This window comes from Moschus berezovskii, chromosome 3 (assembly GCF_049115385.1).
Source record: "Moschus berezovskii isolate FMDL1 chromosome 3, NW_MosBer_1.0, whole genome shotgun sequence".
Lineage (NCBI taxonomy): Eukaryota > Metazoa > Chordata > Mammalia > Artiodactyla > Moschidae > Moschus > Moschus berezovskii.
The window spans coordinates 16,642,893-16,661,821 of NC_142462.1; the positions used below are offsets into that span (position 1 = coordinate 16,642,893).

The 18,929-nt window shown below is 38.5% G+C and overlaps 1 protein-coding gene across 1 annotated transcript in view; it reads right to left on the bottom strand.

Annotated features, from left to right (window-relative positions):
• Positions 1-18,929, bottom strand: part of CALCR (calcitonin receptor) — a 42,408-nt gene that overhangs the window by 20,681 nt on the left and 2,798 nt on the right. The window contains exons 3-5 of the mRNA XM_055420435.2: positions 15,820-15,932; positions 13,510-13,601; positions 5,096-5,222 (exon numbers count right to left, since the gene is read on the bottom strand). Coding sequence (XP_055276410.2) covers positions 5,096-5,222; positions 13,510-13,601; positions 15,820-15,932 — 332 coding nt within the window. The remainder of the gene's footprint in view (positions 1-5,095; positions 5,223-13,509; positions 13,602-15,819; positions 15,933-18,929) is intronic.

An 18,929-nucleotide genomic window follows, 5' to 3' on the forward strand; every position in this document is an offset into this window, starting at 1 on the left:
TTTCACAAGAAATAACTTTCTTTTTAATATATCCCCATGGGCACTGGGAAGGAAAATATTTTTGCCTCTTAACTGCTGATTCAGTGACCTGAGAATTGGGTCAAAATTAAGGAAAAAAAAAAAAAACCCACAATTCTGCCTTTAGTTTGCTTAAAAAAGAAAGTCTTTAAATGTATAAATTCTTTTGTTTATAAACAATTATATATTTTTTATAGGAAAGAGACATATGTTTGAATCACAGACAGATGAAGTCTAATGGATGTGCTTTTCTCTAGTTTATGACTTTGGTTGTGTTTTTCATGTTAATTTTAATTTTTAATAAATATTTGTAGATGGACAATATCGAATAACTTCTCTTTTTCAAAAGTTTCTTCTGTTAGTTTCTTTGTTTGTCTCTCCTTTCTTGGGTTTTTCTTTACTATCTCCACTTTTCTCAGCTAGGGAAGACCTTAGTCTAATGTTTTCTGGAATGTCAGTTTTTCAAGAAAAACGCAATATTTCACATAATTTAGAGTAATTTAAAATTACACATAACTTAATAATATGCTGACAATACGAAGCTCAGTGTTTGGATATTATTCTCTTTTAAGAGGTGGGGGATTTACTGCTGGGAAAGATGGGGATTTTCTAATTAAATCAAATTAAATATTCTTGTTTATGACCTGTATGTTCAAATATGTTACAACAGCAAAATCTCCTTTATTCCTAATGCCTGCATGCGCAGTTTTAACTGCAATTTACTTTAATAGTCTTTAGGATAGGAAAGATCTCCAAGAAATTGAACTTCTGTGATAGCATTTATGACAGAATATGCATTTTCAAGGTGAGATTCAATACAAAGTTTCAGACCTGTGTCTCTATTGGAACTAGTAAATAAGCAGTTTCAAGGATGAATAACATACAAGCTCTATCTGCTGGAGAGTTCTTTCCTGCCCTTTCTTGAACTAATTATACCTGCCTGAGAGAGCAGTCCTGTGTTGTTTGTATGTGGAAGGTTAGATAAGAGATGGATCAAAATCTCACTGGAAAACAAAAGCTGTGTTCAAATAGAGAAAGTACTGAAAGCAAATGTCCTTGTTTTCTTTCCCCGCTTTGGGCCAAGTGTATGCTTCACAATTTACAAACATAGGCTGACTTTTGTCATTGTGGGCATTTATTTTTAGCCTATGCTGTTTATTTGGTGAAAGACACATGCTTTCAGAGTTTGTCCCTTGGAAGAACCAGACATTTGGACACGTGAAAGAGGGCAGTGTGTGCTCACACATGATAATATGCCCCATCTACCACTGTAAGTGGGCTGTGGTTGGTGACTTTGCTTTCCTGGTGGCTCAGACTGTAAAGAATCAGCCAGCAACGCAGGAGACCTGGATTTGATCCCTGGGTTGGGAAGATCCCCTGGAGAAGGGAAGGGCTATCCACTCCAGCATTTTTGCCTGAAGAATTCCATGGACAGAGGAGCCTGGTAGGCTACAGCCCGTGGGGTCACAGAGTTGGACATGACTGAGCAACTAATGCTTTCATTTTTCTCATTTGAACCTCAGAGGAAAGGAGAATTCTCATTCAGGCATACCAAGTAAAATATGCAGATGTTTTGTTCCTTTGTTTTCTACCAAAAAAAAGACACACAGGCCCACACACACTGAAACAGGTAAATAAATGGTGGAGCCTCACGTGTACAGCTGCAAGACACGGAACGCTGTTTCCATGCAAGGCTGGGTGTATTTCCAGGGATTGTGAAGAGAATGTCATAAATAGGTATTTCCCCCAAATGATATGAATTTAGTTCAGCCTGAAGACTAAAATTTTTGAGTTTGGGGCACTCAATCAATATTTGACTGATTGGATGAAATTCTACCTTTCAAGAGTTTTACAGCTTTTTCCTAGGAAGTTTTCTCTTGCATAGCTACAAAAGACAACAAAAACCAAGTCTATTAGGTTAAAATTATATTGATTAGAAGAACTAGGTCATGGTATAAAGATGAACTTCTTTCCTGTTTTTCAAACTCACATCACTTTGAGAACGCCTAATGTGTGTGAAAGAGCCACCCCTCACGCCTCCACATGCAGAAGAGGCTTTCCATTAATTTCTCCACTCCTCTATGCTCACATTCACCCTCTCCCAGGGAATCAGCTGTGTTGTGGCTAAGCCAGGTCCCTAGGTACCTGCTTCCAGGCATTATTAAATGTTTCTAGGCAATAGTGGCGATGCAAGGCAGGGCTGAGCTGGCTTGGTGGTGGTTAGGAGGCAGCTGTGTGTGTCGACTGGCAGAGTACCTAGGCTTGTCTGTCCCTAAAGTATACTATGAAAGTGAAAACATCCACCAATAACTTATGACACTAAGACAATGAATGGAGTAACAGATTGGTTGAGAAAGCCATGTGCAGAGACTTAAGGAGCTAGCCACAGGGACGGGGTTAGCAGTTACTTTAAGAGCAATTGCTCACAATAGCACACCCTGGGGAATTTTTAAAAGCCTTATGTGTCTTTGGGATTCTGGAACAACCCCTTAGAAGTAAACGGGACAGTTTTTATTACTCTCATTTGATGGGTAAGGTGAAATGGCTTCTGCAATTTATTAGTGAACTCAGAAAAGTCCCGAATTTATGCCATTTCAGGAAGATAACATGTTAAGTATCATCTCATCATGGATGAGAGGCCCCGTTTATTCTAACCTCCAGAGAGTGGGCTGGAGGCGTGACAAATGGGTATGAGACCCCCACAGGAGAGGTCTACTTAAGAATTGGCGATATTTCATCATGCGCTGCTCCCAGGTTGATGCACTGATTATTCAATAACCAAAGTGCCATTCCCTGGCCTACTCTGAACAGATGGTAACTTTCTCAGGTTTTTGTTTTCCCCCAAATTTTAAACATTTTACTTTGCATTGGGGTATTGCCAATTAATAGGGTTTTCATACTTCATGCTGCAGCTGGTGCTAAGTCGCTTCAGTCATGTCCGACTTTGTGCGACCCCATAGACGGCAGCCCACCAGGCTCCCTCGTCCCTGGGATTCTCCAGGCAAGAACACTGGAGTGGGTTGCCATTTCCTTCTCCAATGCATGAAAGTGAAAAGTGAAAGTAAAGTCGCTCATTAGTGTCCAACTCTTAGTGACCCCATTGATTGCAGCCTACCAGGCTCCTCCACCCATGGGATTTTCCAGGCAAGAGTACTGGAGTGGGTTGCCATTAACTTCTCCGTCATAATTCATAGGGAATTCCAAATTTGAGTCTTCTTCACTGAGATAGTCTTCGTTAATGGCTTCTACACCTATTTTTCTGTTTTGCAAACATTTATTTATTATTTGTTTATTAGTTGCATCAGATCTTAGTTGCAGCATGTGGGATCTTTCATTACAGCATGTAGGCTCTCTAGTTGTGGGCTTGCTTAGCTGCCCTGTGGCATGTGGGATCTTAGTTCTCTGACCAGGGATCGAACCTGCATCACCTACATTAGAAGGCAATAGGGAATTCCCTCTACACCTGTTTTAATCTTAGTGGGGGTGAGCTTCCTTAATGAAATACAGTGTGCATCTTTAATTACGGACAGCCATCACTTTGAAATGGCTGAGTCTGTATCTTTAAGTACAATCTTCCTAAGGAAAGAAATCAAAATAAACAAGAGGTCCATGTGGCACAGAGGACACAGGCTGGGCTTCAGCGTGAGACAGGTCTGGGTTCAAACCTCACCTCTAGTGATCCATAGTGTGGAGGACATGTGCTTTCACTGAACCTCCATTTACTTAGTTAATAATGGGGATACTATCCACTCTTCACCGGGGTTTTGTGAGGATTAAGTGACATGAGATTACTTTTATTAAAATCAATTGACACGAAAAAAAGGAAACTCACTAAGATAAAACCCATCCTGCACCTAAGACAGGACTCTGTCCCAATCACAGATGCCATGGTTTGAAAAGATAGATCATAATGCCTTCCTGGATGTATTCACATTGCAAAGGTTATTAACACTGTGGACCCATTAGAAGCCAGATTAAGCTGCTTTCCCATGCCATGCCACTGTCACACAGGATGCACGCTCTGGGCAGATTTCACGCATTTTTGTCATTGGGTTGGCAAAGCCATCAAGTGCCAGTTCTGAAAGATGAGGCTATCTACAGATGCTTGCATAACACAGTTAAGCAGAGAAACAAAAAGAAAAACAAACAAAGAAAGAAAATATCCCATGGCCACTCATTGTGTGCTGGATAACTTCTGTTTGTGCTTTCAGATGCACTCTCTACTCTGCTCCAGGACCCAGAGAGGCCGCTCTGGGCATGTCCTTCGGGGCTTCCTCATCCTCTGGTTTCTGGCTAGGCTCAGTTTATGGAGGCCACCAGCAGAGACTGGGAGGTGAGAGCGTGTGAACTAGGGACATGCAAACCTTTTTTAAAGTCATGCAGACATAAGCCATGATAAAATTTCTAAGAACCACTAGAGTAAATGTATTACAGCTGAAGTGACTGGCCCAAGACCATTCAGGCCCCAGAATGATGAGCAATTAATACCTACACACACCTGTAACCCATGAGTGACACACTGGGGCTGCCACAAAGCCTGCTTTATAACACCTAGTGTGTGCTCAGTGAGCTTCCCTGAGATGCTAGTAAGTTACTGATTAGTCATGACAACTCATGATTGATGGTGTACATCTTATTTGGCTATAACTTAATTATTCCCAGCCCTTTACTACAGCATATAACCAATACCTCCAAAAGTTACACAGGGATGATATGCCTTAATGCACAACTCAACTGTAAAAGTAAATATTATTATAGATGTAAATAGCTGCTTACGTAAGACAATGACACCATGTTCACTGATTACAGAGGCTGTTGCTTAGGTGCCAAGTCATATCCGACTCAAGCGACCCCATGGCCTGTAGCCCACCAGGTTCCTCTGTTCATGGAATTCTCCAGGCAAGAATACTGGAATGAGTTGCCATTTCCTTTTCCAGGAGATCTTCCCAACCCAGGGATTGAACCTGCGTCTCCTGCACTGGCAGATGGATTCTTTACCACTGAACCACCTGGGAAGCCCAGTTACAGATACTGTATCTTTAAAAATAAAATTAAAAACAAATCATGCAGTGCCTACCGGATCCCTTTTCACAAGCTCTCCATTGGGCACGACTTCAACCAGGTGGATGATAATGATGATAGAGTTCAGAACGTAGGTCAGAAACATGTTCTTATGCAGAGTCACCCGCTGGCAGCTAAGGCTCCTGGAAGGAAGAAGGGAGAGAAAGCATTAACCAGTGCCCAAATATTGATGCTGCTGGAAAAGAAACCTTATACAGTAATATTTTAAATCTCTTTAGCAATAGATGAGAGAACATATAAATGAGGCTGGTCCCATCTTTTAAGGTTCATTAGTACCTTTCTGCCTGATTTTTAGACAGTTTCCCAGTCATGGTAATTCACGGTTTTCAGTTCTCAGGGTGACTTCCTACAATAAATAAAAGACTGAGGGATAAAAATCAGTTTTAATTGTAAAAAATGTCATAAAATTAATTGAGAAGAACTTTTCTAAGAGAAACTATTAGGGTTTAGAGTGGTGCTTCAGAGGAAAAACCAACTGTCTACTGATGTAATCTGCCAGAAGTTGAGTGGCAAATGGGAAAGAATAGCTTAAAGTCAGCACCGAGTCTGCCTGACAGCCTGACTGCACCCATGTCCTTGGCCCCTCACATGGGCTGATTTCCTTAAGGCTCCTGTCATCCCTCTCTTTCATCATTGCTTTTTTTCTCTTCTGGATGTGGGCCATTTTAAAAATCTTTACTGAGTTTGTTACAACGTGGCTTCTGTTTATGTTCTGGTGTCTTGGTAGTGAGACAAGCAGAATCTTAGTTCCTTGTCCAGGGATCGAACCTGCACTCCCTGCGTTGGAAAGTGAAGTCCAAACCCCTGGATTTCCAGGGAATTCCCCTCACCATTTCTTTTGACACCTTCTTCTAATTTCTCGTATTCCAACTGGAATCAGCTCTATGGCTCCTCTTTCCCACATCCTCCTGATGGTGGAGCTCAGACACAGACAGAGAATTCTAACCAGGCTCAAATGTGCTGGGGCACAGTGTGGTTTGGACCTGGGATTGCTCCAACTGCTCTGCTCATTGGCACGGTTCTGCCCCACTGCTGGGGTACTAAACATTTGCTGGATTTTCCATTCTCCTCTCTTCCACTTTCTAAATTTGTACATATGTATTTGTGTGAATGTTCACATAAAGGAACATTAGTTTAAATATTCTATTTCACTTTTTGATGCAAATGGAGAGAGCCTGCAGGAGGGCTGTACAAAATTGGAGTGATTATCCTAGATGAATTAAAATCTCGTGTTTACCATATTTGAGCCAGTCAAAGAACATTTAACATAATGTGAGGACTGTAACATTAATGTTTGGTTAATGATGCCAATGATTGATCATAGTAACTACTCCTAAAAAATCTTCACGGAATAAAGCTAGAATTCCAGGCATTTTGACAAGAAAATTCTGGGGGAAAATGACAATGGAAATGCTTTCCTATATTCTCAAATCAAAGAAAAATGAGTTGTCAATTACCTGTAATGAAAAGTAAGTTTAAGCCATGAGGGATCTGTGAGAAGAGCATATTTTGATTATTGTGGCTACACTTTTCAACTCTATAGGAAGTACAGGCATTAGTAAACAGTTAATACAGAATATTCTTAAATTCTCAACTTGTTGAGCAGGGGTAAAATGCAGGAGGTTGCCAATGGTAAGGATGGGGTTTAGAGAAGAACTTTCTCTCTCTCTCACACACACACACTACCATGTGCTATTTTATGTACCAGCAGAAAATTTTGTTAAATAAACTGAACCTAATTGGTTTTATAATAGTACTTTAAAAGTAGGATGCAAATTTAAGACTACATCTTCTCATACCTAGAAAAACACTGACGTCATTAATGGTGAAATCTGCTATGGCTATTAAAAAAATTTTTTTTTTTTTTTACAACTAAAAGTCAAAATAGAGTAGCTATGGTTCAGACATCCTGGGAAATAACTATTTCCCAGATATCCTGAAAAATGATATTATGGGTGTGATTTTAGATTAGACGCTGTGACCTAATGTAGAACTTAATGATCCTGTAATGCATTTTTGCTTCTGTACTTTGCTTGCTGCTCGTAAAACCAAAGTTACTCCATTTTAAGATAAGGTTGTTTTTAAGTAAAGATTCCTAAAATTGTTTTTGAAAAAATAAAAAAAATTAAAATTAAAAAAAAAAATAAATAGAAATTTATCATGCCCATTTATACTGCATAAGCTCTTCCATAAAGCAACTGTTAAATCTGTGACCTGCCATTTTTCATGTAGTCATAATAGCGCTTTATAATTCTTCTCCCTGGGAGGCAAATATCTGTGGTCTTATTATTGGATTCAGTCTGGCTTAAACCAACAACAGTTGACATTATACAGAACTAAGGAGTATGGATGAATGAATCCATCAGCGTTGTTAGTCTCATGCCTAATTTTCTTTGGACTGAGCAGAGTTCAATAATCTGTCGATGGACATTAGTTTACAGAACTGCTTAATGTTCAGTCTCCTGTGTAAACTAGAACTTCCCTGAACAAAATATGCTTCTTTTACTTCCAGCTTATGGGGCCACCTGTGTCCCCGTTTTATTTTTCTTCTTAACACTACCCTCTGCCATGTATTTGCTTAAGTGAAAGTTGCTCAGTCGTGTCTGACTCTTTGTGACCCCATGGACTATACAGTCCATGGACTTCTCCAGGCCAGAATGCTGGAGTGGGTAGCCTTTCTCTTCTCCAGGGATCTTCCTAACCCAGGGATTGAACCCAGGTCTCCCTCATTGCAGGTAGATTCTTTACCAACTGAGCCACCAGGGAAGCCCAAGAATACTGGAGGGGTAGCCTATCCCTTCTCCAGGGGACCTCCTGATAAAGGTATTTGTTTTGTATACCTAAGAGGAGAGGGTCTGGCATGTGTTAGGGCTTAATACTCTTTTTTTGCACTGAAAATCTTTACAAAATAGCACTTTTCTCTTGTGAGCCGTGACCACTGAACAGTTTTCCAGCACTTCAGAGAATTAATATCAAATGTTAGATGATCCCGTATTTCACACTTTGTATCATATTGAACATTTGCCAGATTCTTAAATTGACTAATATTAGACATTATCCTGTTGTTCACATTAGGTAAATGTATTATTTACACTAGGCACACAATGAGAAAATGATAGCTTAAAGCTGGATAAACTGTTAAGTTCCAGAGAAAGAATATGACTTACTTTGAAACAAGTTCTTCAAGAAACAAGTCTCTGTTTCTTGAAGATTTCAATATAATTTCTGCTCATTGAGTTTTAAAAATTTTATTACACTTTCTTGACATTTACAATCTGCTTTCTGAAGTGAGTTGAAGGTACTTTAAATTTATTAAAATTCTTTTAATAATCTAACATGTATTACTATGTATCCACTCTGATTCAAACCTTCTTGAAGATGCCTGGGATATATGGGTGAACAAAACAGCTGCTGCCTTCAGGGACCATATATATTATATAATTATTTACTATTATAATAAATTTTCTGAAAGAGAGGTATAGGATATTCAAGAGGATTACTTGAACTTAAGAAATGATGTGTTTAATTGTTCTCAATACAAATATCCTGTTGCTTGAATGAACATGAGAGAAGTGGTCATTTTCCTGTCAGATCTGTAATGTCTTTAGTGGAAATAGCATGAACCAGATGTTAGCTATATTTTATTCCTCTTTATAAAAAAAATAAGTATTTAGATGGAAAGGACATTGCTTACTCTGAGTGATAGGGAGCCATAAGTACTATAAATTCTCCAAGAGTGGGAGGATAAGACAACATCGTCTACTCCTGTCTTGGCCCAGTCAAGGTATCATTCACATATGATGATGAGATAATGATTTACTCTCGTATGAATTTCTCAAGATGTCAAACTTTAAAGCCGAAGCCAAATGTCACTTTCATAATTTTAATTTACCTGGTATAAATCTTTCACATTAAAAACTGTTCCAAGTTACTGGTATCCTATGTATGTATATGTGTGCTTGGGGAATCTTGAAGTTGTATGAGAAGGTATTTAATATTTGCCTTGAGTCTTACAAATTGTATAAATCAGTTTAATATCACAGGAACAAGGGTCAATTTTTAAAGTTTTCATTTACTGAGGTATCATACCTTGTTAATGATGAACAAGAGGAATGAGGGGAGAAGGGAATGGGAAACAGACTGAAGTAGAATGTTAAAACTCTTAGAAAAATTCAAAGCATTATACATCTTTCCTACCTGACAAGGGATTTTGTATCTTTGAATTTAGCACAAAATCTTTACCCTTAAGGAACTCCCTTTCAATTGTGATTCCTGCTTCTTTTCCTTATTACTACTGGTCTATGAGTGAACATGACCAACAGTTATCTTTGGGGTGGGGTGGGAGAAAGGACACTATTTTTGCAGCCATCGATTTAATGTTTCTCTGGAGGAATAGCCAGAGATGTATAACAAGATATTATACAAGACAAGAGTTATCTGTCCATTCGCTATAAAGATGTGAAATAACAGGGAATACTGAGTAATAGAGGAATCCATATTCCTTTTGGAGGTCCCAGTGGAAACCCTTTTTTGTTTTGCCAACACAGCCAATGTAATATAGAGAATGGAATGCAACGAAGACACTCCTCTTTCAACATGTACCTCTGTATACCAACATATACTTTCAGACAAGAGTAACTGATATTCACAATATTTACAATCAGCAATGCATGGATACTAGGCAGTCAAAATGGAGGTTAACCAATGTTCTATTATTGGACCTTCCTTGAGAGAAATCAGTGAGATGCTTCAGTGTTTAGATTGGTTCTGCAGAAATGTAAGTTGATAAATTATAAATGGTACTAAAGAGATAAGTGAACTTATTGCAAGCTTGCTTAAAATAATCAGAAAACAAACACAAATGTCCACTTGCATGACTTTCATAAGCCAGTCTTCTCTAAGGATATTTTTACTTTAACTCTTACAGACATTTACTCTTGGCATCTAGTAGTAAGGAGTCTTGATTAACTAATTTGATGTTTCTATTTAATTTCTCTCCCTGGTATTGCTCCTATTTTTCCCAGTGAATGTCCTAAAACAAATGTCATACTAACGGGACTATCTTCATCCTTAAACTGGTGGATTAGAGGTAACCAGCATATCATCCTGAACATTCTTTTTTTAACTCTGCCATTTTTATTCAGTTAAGATCTCCAGTGTTGCCTTTTCTATGATTTAAATCACTGATAAAATTTTCCTTTATATTGAAGAGGGCATAGAAGTTCAATTTTGTTCTTTTAAAATAACAAGACTTTATATACATTTATACAGTCATTCCCAACAGCACAGGGAACATAATTCTTCTTTGTCTCAGAGTGACATAGTCCTGCCTTTTATCTTCTCCTGCATGCTCAGAATAAAATCACATTAAGATTAGTGGCATGCCTTAATGATCTAATTCTGAGTAATGTCTCAGGATTTTTCACCAAGTATTGGCTGTTCTACAGGCTCCCATATACTCAGAAGTTTAAATTCTTCTGCAGGGCTTCCTGGCCTGCTGGTTTGAGTAGGACACCTGCAGAGTTATTCCTTGTTATAGACCCTAGAAAGAACATTTTGCAAAATTAGAGTGAGATTTCAATGGGATGATTGTGAATAGGGCATTAGGTCTCAGAAGTTGAGCTGGGTGTAACTTCTCATTTTTGTTTCATGAAAGTTTTATGAAATGGATTATTTGGATTTTGCTAAATAACTCAACCCTGGGCATGCAGAATTAAGCAAGGGAGTGATGATTAGATCTTGCTCAAGTTTCATACTGATGATGCCATTTAAGTACATAAATTGTAAAGCTTCCTGTTATAATATCCAGTTAATATCACAAGGGTGATGTTGAGTGTTTGAAAAAGAATCTAGAAAAATATTTCTAAAAGAGAAAAATGTTGTCATTGATCAGTTTACCTTTTATTTTCACAATCATTTTGAATTTCTGAAATCCAAGTGTAAGAAAAAATGTGACGAATCAGAAATGTACTTTGTTTACTTATTTTTAGCCATGCTGCATGACTTGTGGGATCCTAGTTCCCAAACCAGGGATCAAACCCACGCCCCCGGCAGTGGAAGCGTGGAGTTCTAACCACCAGGGAATTCCCAGAAATGTACTTTAAGAAAAACAGATAGCCTTGATATTTTTAGTTTGGGGAAATTTAAGGTAAGATTAAGAAGAGGTATGAAAATCAGACATGACTACTTTTGGATCTGAGCATGGTGTTCTTCATACCCTAGTCACCTCTTACTGTGTGTACCCTGGAGAACCAGGTATTTCAGTTTGTCTTCCCATCATTGTATCCGGATTCTAACCTCAATAAGATGTATTTTTCCTCCCAAGACTTAAGTTGCTCTTTGGTAGGTTCTTGAAAGAAGAGATGGTAAGGGCAAAAATTGGTGCTTCCTAGACAGTCTGCCCTCATATTCTCTCAAAGACTTTTACCAGATTAATTTTGCTTTGGGACTAACTGGAATTGAGAAATATTTCACTTTGCTTATGTGCTGCACTTCTAAACACCCATCTTTAGTGGTTTAATAGAGAAATAATTATTGAAAGAACAACCTTAGTTTCTTTGCTGATTTGGTTCTCATAACTCATCACTCATTTAAGTGACAGGAGAAAAATGTTCCTTTGACATTTTTTTTCATCTTTAAAGTCCTGCATACATTTAGTTGCACAGTTGCAAATTTGGGCCTTTTCTTTGAATTTTATTATGGTTATATTAAAAAAATTAAAGAATAGACTTTTAGTGATAGACTTTTAAATCAACGTTATATGAGAGCCATGGTGATAACTTTTTGCAATATGGTCAAGCGTAGTTGAAAAATGAACAGACATTCAAAGATTAATCATGCTATGTGTTTACTCTGCTGTATCCTAAATCATTATAATTGAAAAAATTATTCTAATAATTAATCCCTCATATCTTGTTACTTTATCAGTCTTCCTCCTGTTCAACCATATGTGGAAGAAACTCATTTTCTGCTTATTTATACTATTATTTGCTATTTAGTTAACAAAAAGTTGCTATTCAGTTATATTGCTTAGTCAACATCAATTTTGATGATATAAGATATAGATGTATATGTGATTATGATGTAAGTTATAGACAAAGATTAAAAACAGGATCAAAAAAAAATAATACTTACGTTAAGGGTGTGTTTACAAGTGATTCCTTGGTTTAATTTTGTCTAGCATTATTATGGCAATATGTGAACAAAAGTCAATTTAAGATTTTGTTATTCTGTATACAAATCACTATACATTTAATTATAGCTCACATCTTTTAAGTGTGGAGAATTATTTGTAGTCTGTGTCTATGAGGTTTTCTTACTCATTTGTATTACATCACTAAGAAAGTGTTAGTGGAAGGAAATACCATGGTAGTGTAGAAGTCAGGATTCTCATGAAAGAGTACTACAGTGCCTCCCGACTTTGACCTATAGAAATGACACTAAATTTAGGATGTTTTTAGGACCAAATTTAACATATGTTACTATCTCAGATACATTGTGGTAATTTCTAAAAATACAGAAGCAGTGTTTCAAATTCTCTATTTAGTGTAAAATCAGTGTCTAAATCAACTTAATAATTTTGCAATAGGTAATGCAGTCATTCGATTGGACACAACCTCCGAACAGAAACCCTCATTGGAATTTTGTTTCTTACAGTTCTTAGAAGAGAATTTCAGTTAACAATGGTAGGGGTGCAGGGGCAAAACATGGACACTTGACAACAGGCCATCCTCTTCAAGAAATTGTCCTTGACTCTGGCTGAGGGTGTGTGTGTGTCAGTTGCTCAGTTGTCTCTGACTCTTTGCGATGCCACGGACGGTAGCCCACGGGGTTCCTCTGTCCATGGAACTCTCCAGGCAAGAATACCGGAGTGGGTTGCCATTTCCTTCTCCACTGGCTGAGTGAGTCAAGGCCAAAAGAGACTTCCTTTCATGGATGCACATGATTGGAGCCTTCCCAGCCCCACTTCTCTTCTGGCCCAACCCACTTGCAATACAATTCCAGTTAAGCAGGGAGTGTTTGAACTTGTGGCCATGGCCTCCATATTTCAGAGTGGGGGTGAAAAAAAAAAAAGGAGGAAGATTCTTTCCTCAGTGCTTCATGGCAGCTTAGCTGGTAAGTGGAACTTGACCATGTTAATGTAGTGTATCTGCAGGCTCACAGGATTATTTCATTTTGGGAAGGAGGTATATTGCCTTTGAAAATTATATGAATCCATCCTATTTTTCCTCAAAGATAGGGTTTAAAAGCATATTTTTAATTGATTTCATTTTTCTTGCTACTCCAAGACTCCCAGTGTCACATGTCATATAATCTGCAGACTTTCTCGTGCCCAACACTCTTGCAGAGTATACCACTTATTTTAGCACCTAAGAGAAAATACAAGGCAGATGCTATAAGTGTACGTACCTAACAAACATGAAAATCGCCAGGGAAATCACCAAGGTGACCATCGACATCGAATGACCCACAATAGCCAGGTAGTACAGAATGTATGCGCTCTGGAACCGCAGGAAGAAAAGCAAAGCAGTTACAAAGACAAATACATGAATAAATTATTATAGAAGAGGGAAAATAGTTCCTATTTTTAAGTAATGTAAATTGACAACTGTTTTTCTCCTTTAAAAAAAACTACTATAATTATAAATATTTCAGAGAATTAAATTATATTGAATTATAAATTGGATCAGTAGATTAACTATCATAACTGATATCATAAGAATATCAGTTAAACCAGAATATGCATGACATGGTGGGAAGAATACAAGATTGGGTTCATCAGAGTGTTCTTTACTCAGAGTATTGTCATTAAGTGTTTGTGTGGCTCTCATAGGTCCAGTCACTTTACTTTCCCAGACTGCAGTAGTCCTCATCTTTAAAATAATGTGGCTGGACTAGATGATTTTTAAAGCAATTATACGCTGCTGTAAGGAACATCATTTAGCACAGGCATACAGAAATATTGGATCTGAAAGGTTGTGAAAAGATGAGCCAGGTAAACACTAACCACAAGAAAACCAGTGTGAAATTATAAAACTCTAGATGTTAAGTCAGGATGACCCAGCAATACTAAATTTCTGTGCACCTAATAATATAGACTCAAGCCACAGAGAGCATAAAAGCAAAAACTGACAACTCCTAGTCATCAATAGAATGAACACAGGGAAGCAAAATCAATCTATAGATTTGAACAACACGATCAACAGATTTTACTAATTCACATGCAATAAACATTGCACACAACATCTACAGAATACCCATTCTTTTCAAAAGCACAAAGGATATCCAAATTGACATGTACTAGTCAGTAAAGCAAATGAATACATTTCAATTCAAATCTTAAGTTGGATATTCACTGACCACCATACTCTAGAAATCATTAATAAAAAGATAACTTAAAGATACCCTCATATTGTTAAAAAGTAAAAATGTATTTCTAAATGACCATTGGATCAAAGAAGAACTCACAATGACATACCAAAACTTTCTGGATACAGATGAAGTTGTACACAGAGGGAAGTTTAAAGACTAAAATGCATATATGAGAAGATCGAAAGTCAATGACCTAAATCTCTATCTAGAGAAAATTAAACTTAAATGATAAAGAGAACTTGAATATATACTGAGTGGCTCAAAGACAAAACCTAGTTCTTAAAAATAATTTCAATACCTCTTAGCAAGACTGATCAAGGGGAAAAAAAAGACCCAAGAGAGATGAAAAACTTGTACACAAGATGCTATAACTGGCTTTGGTGCCCTCGGCCTGTGCGGAGAAGTCCCTCTAGTCATCTGGTCTCTAAGCTATCTATTTATCTTGTTTAATTGTTTTTTATTGTGTTTTAATGACAGGAACGTTTTCTATACTTGAAAGCTTTATAGAAAACAAAAGCACTGATGTGTCTGTAGCTTCCGACTTAGTAATTATTTAGCATACAGGCCTATCCTTGAAGGAAACAATAAGTGTCCTTTGCAGCCACCAGGGCTGCCCAGAGAAGCCCTGTGTGACTCAATGCTGACCCATGGTGTCTCCCAGCCCGTGGGGACAGGAGGCTGGTGGCAGATTTGGTGATCTTTTCAGATTTCTGAAGAACCTGAAGAAGGGGGTAGTTACCTGCTCGCCACTTCCCGCCACCCTCCCTATTGGCTTCAATGTTTCTAAGCAGAGATAATAAAGCTATTTAACAGTAAGACACAAGAAGTAACAAATTAGAATGGGTTTCCACAAAAATAAACAGCTGCACTCACATCAGTGGGCTGATGAGAAGCTCCATCCTTAAGAGTTTGTTCAAGGCTTGATAGCAAACTGTCATGGACCTCTCAGGACAGAGAGTGGTCAATTGTTAGCTGGTGACTTGCGGAGAAATCTGTAGTTCTGGAACCCTTCTCAAAGAGAACTGCTGAGGGAGTTCCTGAAAATGCTGCCTAACGTCTGGTGTTGTAGGGAACCCCATCATTTGCTCCATGGACACACTCCCCTTGCCATGAATGGCCTACTCCTCATGTTCAGGGAACCGTCACTCACCGAGTGCCAACCAAGAAGTAATGCTTCGTCGTCTCCAGCGCCACTCCCTAAACTCCCCAAGTTGACAGGTCATTATCTGATTTCCTTCTACAAAATAGGTTGGCTTCTTGGTAGCAGGTGTTTTACCATTAGGCATGCATTTCCGTGTACAGATAATGGCATTCTCCTTCAACACTGAAATGTGCAATAGAACCTACCTGCATTTTCTCAGGGGTGAAAGCGTTGCACATGGTATAGTTGGACCAGGAAATATTACTCTCAGGATGCATGTACCAAACCCCATCTTCCTCACAATACTTTGTAACTTTTTCTGTTAGTGAAACAGAACTTATTACTATCTCAAAATCGCAAGACGGAAAACAATAAATTAAAGCTTAAGAGCCATTGCAAAGGGTTAATCACTTTATAGAACCTGAACGTGAGTAGAGGTCAATAGAGACAACCAGGAACCATGCGTCACACAAGATGCTTTAATATGCATTGCTTAAATTTAGCTTCAGCAAAGCCAGGTGAAGCGTTGCTATCTCCATTTTACATTGCCAAACTTATTCTGAGTTATTCACCTTTTTCTAGCTCTCCAAAGTGCCTCTGCAATGTGTTTATTGCCTTAGAGATCATAGAGCAACCCCGAATGGTAAACTGGTAAAATATGAAAGGAGATTTTATCAGTGTTTGAAACCCTTACATAATTTTGATTTTTGATAATTTCATAGCAGTAATATTTTTGTAGCATTGTTCTTCATTCTAAAGGTGTAAAGCTTATGGAAAACCATTTTACATATGACTTCTCATATGTATAAGAATATGAAAATCAGAATCATATACTAATATTTGTTACTGTTTTAAAGGTTAAGGAAACAATTCATGGTAAAAAATGTATTTGGTGAATTATTACTGAGATCTGATAACATTTAAAATGATTTTCTATTAGAAATTTTGGTTAGTCAAATCAACATGCTATGAGCTAGTATGAAAATCATTTTATCTTTGGCAGTTTTTCAGGTAAAATCCACAATTTTTCATTGTATGACTGAAACACATACTACCAAATTCAGCACAAGATTTAAACTGAAAACTGTAAACTTGTTTGTATGTCTACTCCCACAATTATTTAAAATGGACCAAAACCTGCATTTTTTTCCCCAACAAAGGAGTTTTAAAGCACCTATTAGAACCATCTGTTTCAATATTAAGAAACATTTTATTTATTTTTTTAAAATTTATTTTATTGGAGGCAAATTACCTTACATTAATATATTGGTTGGTTTTGCCATACATTGACATGAATCCGCCCCGGGTGTACATGTGCTCTCCCTCCCGAACCCCCCTCCCACCTCCCTCCTCCCCATATCCTCCCTCCATGTCATCCCTGTGCACCAGCCCCAAGCATCCTGTATCATGCGTCGAACCTGGACTGGTCACTTATGATAATATACATGCTACAATGCCATTCTCCCCAATCATCCCACCTTGTGAATCTGCTGTGACTGCTATTGGACAAAAATTATTTAAAGGACCACCACTGGAAACCAACAGTTTCCAAAAGGGTCAGCACTAATCAGCAGGGAAAAATTGATGTTGAAAACTGGTCAATGATTTAGTTTATGATTTGCAATTTTTAAAAAGGGGTTGGTAATGCAGCATTTTATCTTTAACATCTTGTTAGGAAGTAGTTTTGTTTTCTTGAATGAATATAATTTAGTTTTTACAAAGTTACACAGCTACATAGGGCAATGTGTTCTATGGAGGAGGATGAGCCTCCTGAGAACCTTCCAATCATAGGCAGCACTGAAGTAAATATGTTTTATTTGGATTTAACTCAAGTCTGTGTGCGTGCACGGTTCAGTCATGTCCAACTCTTTTGTGACCCCTTGGACTATAATCTGCCCAACTCCTCTGTCCATGGGATTTAGCAGGCAAGAATACTGGAGTGGGTTGCCATTTCCTCCTCCAGGGGATCTTCCTGACCCAGGGATGGAACCCATGTCTTTCATGTCTCCTGCATTGGCAGGCAGATTCTTTACTACTGTGATACATGGATCTAGCATTTCCTAATTCTAACTGTTGCAGCTATTAAGAGTTTGTCCTCTTCTGGGAGTGGGTGAGATAAATGGAGAGAGCAGCAAGGATGTATATGTCCGACCCCTAGTGACCCCACGGACTACAGCCTACCAGGCTCCTCCATCCATGGGATTTTCTAGGCAAGAGTACTGGAGTGGCTTGCCATTGCCTTCTCCGGTATATACACTAACATATGTAAATAGACAGCCAATGGGAATTTGCTGTACGACTCCAGGAACTCACAGTGGGACTCTGTAATCACCTAGATGGGTGGGAATGGTGGGAGGTGGAAGGAGTTCAAGAGGGAAGGGACATATGTATATTATGGCTAATTCATGTTGATGTACAACAGAAATGAAACCAATATGGCAAAACAATCATCAATCAATCAAAAATAAATAATTATTAAAAAAAAAAAAGAAATTGTCCTCTTCTACCTGGCCAATCTTTCAATATTTGACAGAAGGCTACATCTCCTCTGTCTTCCCTTTCTAAACCAAACACCCCCATTCATACCACACCTGCTGTCCCCTCAAGCCTGGGGCCCCTCTGCACATGCTCGAAGGTTGTCATTTCCTCTGAAATAGTCCAAGTCTGGACTGTTCCATGAAGAGGGGAGCATGCTTCCTTCCTTCATGCTGGGGAACTTTCTCCTGATTCTCAGACCCAGTCCTCAGAGATTCGTATGCCATTAGTCTCAAGAGATGCCAGGCACCTGCCCTTTTATAAAGCTCACCGATTCCCAAGGATCTTGGGGTTGAGAATCATTGTCCTCAACCATATGTTGGCCACCTTGGCTCTGTCCCACTCCTGTTGACTGAGTGTTTGACTCCTGCCCTTACATCCCTCCTAACAGGGATTTGCTTTTTATACTCCAGCATTTTCCTTCAGCCTTTCAAGCCTCTTTCTGGAGAAGGAAGTGCAACCCACTCTGGTACTCTTGCCTTGAAAATCCCATGGACAGAGAAGCCTGCTGCTGCTGCTGCTGCTGCTGCTGCGTCACTTCATTCGTGTCCGACTCTGTGTGACCCCTGGTAGGCTACAATCCATGGGGTCGCAAAGAGTTGAACACGACTGAGTGGCTTCACTTTCTTTTCTTTCTATCAGCCTCATTGGAATCTTAACGCTGTTATTCACTCTCTCATTATCTACCTATCTTTTTGCCAAGCACTTGTTTAAAAGGAAATCTCTGTCATTTCATTAAACTGTTGTGTGGATCATGGAGATACAGCTTTGGGTCAGTGGT